At 34.7% G+C, this 7580-nt stretch overlaps 2 protein-coding genes across 4 annotated transcripts in view; one reads left to right on the plus strand and one right to left on the minus strand.

Moving 5' to 3' along the window:
• Positions 1–708: 708 nt before the first annotated feature.
• Positions 709–2255, plus strand: LOC105639951 (UDP-glycosyltransferase 72E1). Its single transcript, XM_012224157.3, has one exon. The coding sequence runs from the start codon at positions 753–755 to the stop codon at positions 2163–2165; it is 1413 nt and encodes a 470-aa protein (XP_012079547.1). The 5' UTR covers positions 709–752; the 3' UTR covers positions 2166–2255.
• Positions 2256–2944: 689 nt separating this feature from the next.
• The window catches only part of APP1 (aminopeptidase P1), a 10258-nt gene continuing 5622 nt past the window's right edge, over positions 2945–7580 (minus strand). The window contains exons 9-16 of one of the 3 annotated variants that reach the window (XM_012223688.4): positions 6616–6682; positions 5133–5267; positions 4964–5044; positions 4644–4698; positions 4418–4522; positions 4263–4334; positions 3662–3786; positions 2945–3324 (exon numbers count right to left, since the gene is read on the minus strand). In XM_012223688.4, coding sequence (XP_012079078.1) covers positions 3163–3324; positions 3662–3786; positions 4263–4334; positions 4418–4522; positions 4644–4698; positions 4964–5044; positions 5133–5267; positions 6616–6682 — 802 coding nt within the window. In that variant the 3' untranslated portion in view covers positions 2945–3162. Of the gene's footprint in view, positions 3325–3661; positions 3787–3828; positions 3954–4262; positions 4335–4417; positions 4523–4643; positions 4699–4963; positions 5045–5132; positions 5268–6615; positions 6683–7580 lie in introns of those variants that run through there. The other 2 variants (XM_089719153.1, XM_089719154.1) reach the window with 2 other exon arrangements.

A 7580-nucleotide genomic window follows, 5' to 3' on the forward strand; every position in this document is an offset into this window, starting at 1 on the left:
TTTCACATCTGGATATAATTTAATAATAAATGTATATATGATTTGTCAAATGAAAAAAAAAGTTATATATACTAATACAAATTTAAAACAATTTTCCTCTGAAATGGAAAAAAAAAAAGTTATACTGTATAAGCAAACATGCTTCAGCTTTTGTATGTTTATATAAATATATATAAATTGACACATCCAATATATTAAAATACAAAACCTTTCGTACAAAATTAAGCAATATGACTAAAACAATAATAGTTATCGTTTTACTTAATTTAGATTGACAACATACTTATTATCAATGACTTTGTATATCTGGTTCAAAAAAAAAAAAAAAAAATTGTATATCACTAAAGAAAACTAATTTGAAATGGGAATTTAAACTATATATATATGCGTTTTAATTAGTTTAACCCATGGTTGAGTTCATAGACTCTGTTTAAAAAAGTTTTTAACCAATTTCGGATTGAATGGAATCGTCAAGTAGTTCATTCTCATCAATTTAAACGCTAAATGCTTCCAGAAAAGTAAATTTGTATTAAAGAAAATAATGATAACGCTGGTTTGTGAGGGGAGAACATCTGTTCCCAAATTTGAAGGCTTCGATCAAATTTCAAACAATTCCAAATTCTTTACCAAGCAAGCAGATAATCCATGTGGTTATAAATACCTTAGCAACAGAGAGACCACAACACATCAAAATTTAAGAACCAAAAAGATAACCGCTTCAAGAGTCTTCTTCTTCTTCTTCTTCTTTAGCCATGCAAAACACAAAGCCTCATGCAGCTATGCTAGCCAGCCCTGGCATGGGCCATCTCATCCCTGTCCTTGAGCTTGGAAAGCGCCTTATCACCCACCATAACTTCCAAGTCACCATTTTTATCGTTGCAAGTGATTCTTCTACCACAAAATCTCTTCTCAAATCAACAAACCCTAATCTCACCATTGTTGCACTTCCTTTAGTAGATATCCCTGCTCTAGTTAACCCAAATGATAATATAGTAACAAAGATTGTTGTCTTTATGCGTCAGTCCTTACCATTTCTCCGTTCATCCATATCGGCTATGAAATCCCGGCCGACGGTTTTAGTTGTCGACTTATTCGGTACCGAAGCTTTTCCTATAGCAGATGAATTTCATATGTTAAAGTATGTTTTTGTAACTTCAAATGAATGGTTTCTTGCAATAGCTATATATTCACCAACAGTTCATAATTTGGTTCAAGTACACGTGAACCGGAAACAACCGTTAGAAATTCCAGGTTTCCGACCGGTTAGGTTCGAGGATACGATTGAAGCGTACCCAATTATGAATTTCGATCGGGTTTATGGTGAATTTTCACGTGTTGGAATTGAAATACCAATGTCTGATGGGATTTTGATTAATACATGGGAGGATTTGGATCCATCAACGCTTGAAGCTTTAAGAGATGATAACAAGTTAGGGAATGTGACTCGGGTTCCAGTTTATCCAGTTGGTCCACTGGTTAGACCGGTTGAGTTTGCAGTTCACGGAAACCCAGAGATATTAAAATGGCTCGAGTTGCAACCTAGTGAGTCAGTGATTTACGTGTCATTTGGTAGCGGTGGGACAATCTCTGAAGAGCAAATGATAGAGCTGGCATGGGGATTGGAGCTGAGTCAGCAAAGATTTATTTGGGTGGTGAGGCCACCAGTGAATGGCGATGTATCCGCATCATATTTCACCGTAGGACAAGAATCCGATGCGATTAAAAGTTATTTCCCAGATGGATTTTTGAGTAGGACCCACAACAAGGCAGGGCTTGTTGTGCCAATATGGGCTCCACAAAGGGAGATATTGGCCCACGTGGAAGTGGGCGGGTTTTTGACCCATTGTGGTTGGAATTCAAGTCTTGAAAGTATTACTAATGGAGTCCCAATGATCGCCTGGCCATTATACGCAGAGCAAAAACTGAATGCAGCTTTATTGGCGGAGGAGCTTAGGGTGGCCGTGCGACCAAAAACAAATCCGACGGAGGGTATAATTGGAAGAGAAGAGATAGAGATGATGGTTAGAAATATTATGGAGGACAAAGAAATGAGAAATAGAGTTAAAATGCTTAAAAATAGTGCAGAGAAGGCTTTAAGCAAAGGTGGTACCTCTTATAATTCACTCTCTTTAGTGGCCAAAGAAATCAAGGTTCACGGGTTCTAATCACATGACAGAATTGCATTTTGCCGTTTCATAATAAAACATTGTCGTTTCACTATAAAACATTGTCATATTATAGCCTTATGCATTGTGTTTTTCTAAAAAGTCAATTGATGAAATAAAAGAATGTGTGTTTGTGTTGCTGTTTCTATTGTATTGTTACTTGCTAATACAAATTTCCTTATAGCAGAAATAGATATAAACATAAAAAATATGTGAAGGAAAAAATTCTCACATTGACTTTTTTCTTTTTGTTCTTGTAAATTTTCCTTGCAGACCTCTCGAAGGGAGCTGGTGAATGGAAAAATCATCATGGCATTTATATATTTAGAAATTAAAAAGTCAATAAATGAAATCTCCCAATTCCTCTCTCTCTCTCTCTATATATATATTAATATATATAGGGTTCACTTGGGCAGTTTGTTCTAAAATGAGCCTATTTTTTATTCACTAGAAATATGTTTAGGTAACCAATATTTTGAAAAGTAACTTCGACCAATTTCTGAGTTTAAGCCTGACACTCTTTCGCTAAATATACCAGACAATGACTTGACTGCTCCCTCCAAAATTCTTGGTCAACTGAAGACCTTCTACACATATTCTAAAAAGAATAATTTAGTCCAATATTTTTAAAAGCAACTTCAAAACACAAATTTATTTTCTCACTGTACAAATGCCTTTCAAATACACACCCTTTTGGCAAATGCTTTTAAAACAACACCACTTGAGTAGTTTTTTTTTTTATTTTTTTAATTCCACACCATTTAGGAAAAATGCTCAAATTTAGAAATTATAACATAAATGCATTGAAAAACTTGCAGAACTCAGGCCTATGTACTAATATCATGAATACAATAATAATCACCAGTGAAAACTAAAATAGCAATATCCAGATGATGCTCGTCATGCGAGTAATGAACTGAAGTCTCTTTTCTCCTTATTTTTATTTTTACACAGAGAGCAGAGCAGTAATAAACCCTCTGGTTTATAGAAGTCAAGATCAGACGGCAATAGGTTCAGTGGCTTTCTTCAACCATGCCTTCTCAGATTCATCCAAATATGGAGCCAGAATATCTCTACATCTCGAATGATAGGTGTTCAGCCAATCTATCTCATCCGGCACTAATAGGCTCACATCGATTAACTTACTTTGATATGGTGCCTAGACATCAAAACATCATCAACGTTAATATTAAAGATCAGCTGCAGCAAACCTGTTTTGCAATAACTCTTAAATAGACGAATACACATCTGAATTTCATGATAAGGAAAAATACGAAGAATATACACTTAAAAATTACATCAACATGAATGATTCCCTCTTTTGCAACTAACTAATATAATTGAGCTAAATCACTTTCTTGTTGGATTTCAAATACAAAGTCTTCCTTTGAGAATCAAAACAATTGACATCACCAAAAGCATAAAAAGAATTGAAGCATAATTAAACTCATTAACACATAAATTGGGAAGAAGATTTAGATATTCACATAGCTTACCCAAGTTATGTGCTCAAATGATAGATAGCCCTTGTCACCAAAATTGAATTTTGTATTGCCGTCATTAACTATAAGCACATTCTCCAATCTTATACCAAAGTTCCCATCCTCATAGTATCCAGGTTCTGAGATATGAAATTCCAACACTATGAAAATCTTGTCCAGCATAAATAAATATTTTGTTCTTGAAAAGAGAATAACAAAATGCACAGCTGAACAATAAATGTACGTCGTATATTCAGCGGTATGAGGTGAGGTTACTGGCTAATTTTAAAGTCTGACCGAATATGCCCTGCCAAAGTGCAGATTTGAAAACCAGAACAATTATGCATGATAAAATAATTGAGAAACTAAAGCATCATGACTGCAGCTGTTACAAGTCAAAAGCTCAGTTAAACTTCGGGTGTGAACTTCGTGGACATGAATGTTCATCTGCCTAGGTTAATAGGGACCAAAACCCCAGGCAGTCACCTTATCATACATAGAAATACAGAAGTAAAATTCAATTAGTTAAACCTAGTATATGACAATTTTTGTTTTGTCCAACTGAAACTTTTCTTCCAGAATCATAACAAAATTCAAGAAAGAGCATGATACTAACCATCTGTTACAGTCATGGAAGCCTGCAGAGGCACATTACGAGCCTGTGGCCTGAAACTAATCAAATGGGGCCCTGCTCCAGATAAATCCACTGATGAGCTTATATACTATCATAATAAAATATCAGCAAAAGGCATACAGTTGCAGTTCATCAACCTTCATGAACATTCAGGTAAGACCCAATTCCATGACCAGTACCATGCCGATAATCAAGACCATCCTTCCATAAAGGGATTCTCGCAAGAATGTCAAGGGCATGACCTGTGAAATTTGGTCAATGAAAGAGTAAAATCAAAATAAGTAGAACTTGTCTAGAAACTAAAACAGCTAATATTTTTATATATCAAAGCATCAAGGAAAAGAACAGTAAAAGTTGCAATACCATTAGTCCCATTAGGAAATCGAGCGTTACCAAGGGCGATATGGCCCTTGAGAACCTGCATGGTTCCAATTTCTTATATTAACATTCAAATATAACAATCATAATAAAATCAAAGCAGTAGTTACTTCCCTTAATGGACAATGAAAGAAAATAAGGCATGAATAAAACAATAACCAAAAAAAAATGCAAAAAATCAAAAAATTCAACTCAGATTAAAATTAGGAGATGAGAAACAGGTTATTGTTAGTGATATCAGAACTATAAAGAGCTGAATTCCCAAGCAAGTAACGTCTCTATAGCAAGCAACTGAAGGCACCTACCGCAGTATAGCATGCTTTTTCATGAGCTGATGGCTTTCCGAAATGGACCGTGCGAGTTATATCAGTTGTTCCATCCAGATACTTCATTCATTCCATCAAAAGTATTAATAAAAAAAATATAAATCATCATTAAGCAAATAGCAATAGCAAAACTATATGTATGACAAACCTGAGCTCCAGAATCAAACAGATAGATGCTATTTGGATCAAGCTCAGCACATGTTTCGGCCTGTGGAGAGTAGTGGATGATTGCGGCATTTGGACCCACGGATGAAATTGTTGGGAAACTTAAGCCTCTAAAAAGCTGTGATTAAGACAAATAAGAAATAGAATCACGTTAACCAATTCCTGCACACAAATAGAGATAAAATGCTGCACTAAATCATCAAATTTCAGAGACTGTAAAACAATCTTTTCCTTTTCATCTTCTGTCCTAGCAACTGATGTATAACCATCATGCCAAATGATAAGAAACAAAGTGATGTATTATCAAAATGGCAATACCAGCTAGATGCATCTCAATGCCCGCTCAATATCTACAGCATAGAGCGCCACTTCCAAAATGACTATAGAAAGTTTTCTGGATCCTTCTACCCACCAGATAAAAGAAAAAAAAAAAAAAAGACAGGACAAACTCTCTATGAAAGCACGCCCAAATAGAAACTGATAAAGCCATCATAATTGATTTAAATGAAGTGTATAGCACCCAACAAGATGCAGGATGTTTGATCATGCCAATTCATGGAGTCCAAGAAAAACAATTATATGAGTTATAAATCATTCAACCATTACATTTTGGCAATTTGGCTTTTTCTTAGGAAACTAGCTTCCTGTTGCGATTTTCCTGGCTATAATTCATAAAATATATAGTTCAGGACTATTTAGAAATTTTGTTTTCGATAGGGATTGTATCATTCAGAAGGTTGCCTATGTAATATATTCTGATTCATTCCTGAAGGTTAGCATGCATAGTTTTCCCTCTCCTCTTTTCTCTCCTCTCTTCTTCTCCTTTCCTTCTGCAATTACAGAATTATCCTTTCTTCTGTTGCTAAGAGCATAGGGTAGAGTTTACAATTCTGAAACAGCCTCAAAGTTCTTTGTTTTCCTCACTCTAGCCAACTAATTAAATTTCCTAATCCAACACTCTTTCTTTTGCATTAAATCTTACCTCACAATTCATCAAATGCCTAAGCCTTTCCCACCATAAAAGCATTAGTAGGATGGTTCTTTAACCTGTCCTACATCATCAATGACAGTAAATTTTAAAATCTTCAGTAGTAAAGGATCAGAGAAAAGAAGACTTGATAAAATCTGGATTGATATGAATAGATCTCCATCCTCTTGATCAAACATGTCCCATCAAACAGTCAGAAAACGTCATTTAACAGTTAACACAGTGCTCTCTCTTTTCTAAATGCAATAATTGCCAAATGTGTCAAATGAAAATAAGATTGCATTAAAAAGAATGGAAAACATCAGATTCTCAAAACTAGAAACCAAAATTTTTATCATCAACAACACAATATTACCGTCACTAGCAGCAAAAGATTTTCTATAGCAACAGATGACACAAAAATGTTCTAAAATGACATTTAATTTATCTAGTTTACCAACAAAAAGATTTTTGTCTAGTTATATTCTGTTCAAATTACCTCTTTAGATGCTCGAAAACTTTCCAGCTTATCGCTTACAGTCACCTCTGTCAGTTTTCCAGTTTCCCTGTGATAGAAAATTTCAGTAACATAAAAAAAAATGGATGACTTATGTCAAGTTTCACTCGGTTTGCTTGTTTTCACTGTTCAGCAATGCAGAAGGGTTAGAAAGACACCCACATAGAAGAGGGAAGAGAGAGTGAGAGAGAGAAATCCACTTTAAATTAAAATTGGACAAACAAAAGAACAATGAAGTAATCCCAGAGTCCTTTACACCAAATGTGCAACCAGTTAGCTTACTTTCTGACAAAAATAGCAATCAATGTATTGATGGGACAGTAATTATTTGATGCTCAAATTAAGCATCTCTGGCATACCATTACTATTTATTGGTGAACTGGTTTCCGTGATTACTTATGGAACAATTTTAATAGAAGGATACAATACTAGCAAATGTAATCTTCAGGGATCAACTGTCAGTAAACTTTATTTGCGTTCTTCTCAACATAGAAGTTGATCCTATCAAGCAAAGTGGATAAACTAAACACAGCCAAAGAGAAACAAATGGTCTATACCATTTCCAACCAGTGGAGTGGACAACCGAAAAGGCTTTTGATCACAGGTTCCATTTCAACTTGCCAATGAAATGCTAAACAAGATATGATACAAGGTGGTAGAGATGTAACTGCTAGTAATGCAACTTCAGATTATGTTTCCATTGCATATTACTCAAGTAGATATTTAATAACATGAGATAGAATTCCCTCATGTAATTTTTGTCATAGTGCTTATGAACATCTGAGACAATGATATATATTTTGAGTATTGCTGCTTATTATATATGCCAAACACATCCAATATAACCTACTTTGTACAATCCGGTCATATTAGATTTCTGGTGCAACATTTCCCACTATGACATTACAGATACCAACTAGGAATTTAAACAATAGCCATAAGGTGCC

This window comes from Jatropha curcas, chromosome 3 (genome assembly GCF_041381405.1).
Source record: "Jatropha curcas cultivar XTBG-Jc1 chromosome 3, XTBG_Jcur_1.0, whole genome shotgun sequence".
NCBI lineage: Eukaryota > Viridiplantae > Streptophyta > Magnoliopsida > Malpighiales > Euphorbiaceae > Jatropha > Jatropha curcas.

Bases quoted from the DNA above. Each gene is read 5' to 3' on its own strand.
- LOC105639951 (XM_012224157.3), top strand. From the start codon at position 753: ATGCAAAACACAAAGCCTCATGCAGCTATGCTAGCCAGCCCTGGCATG.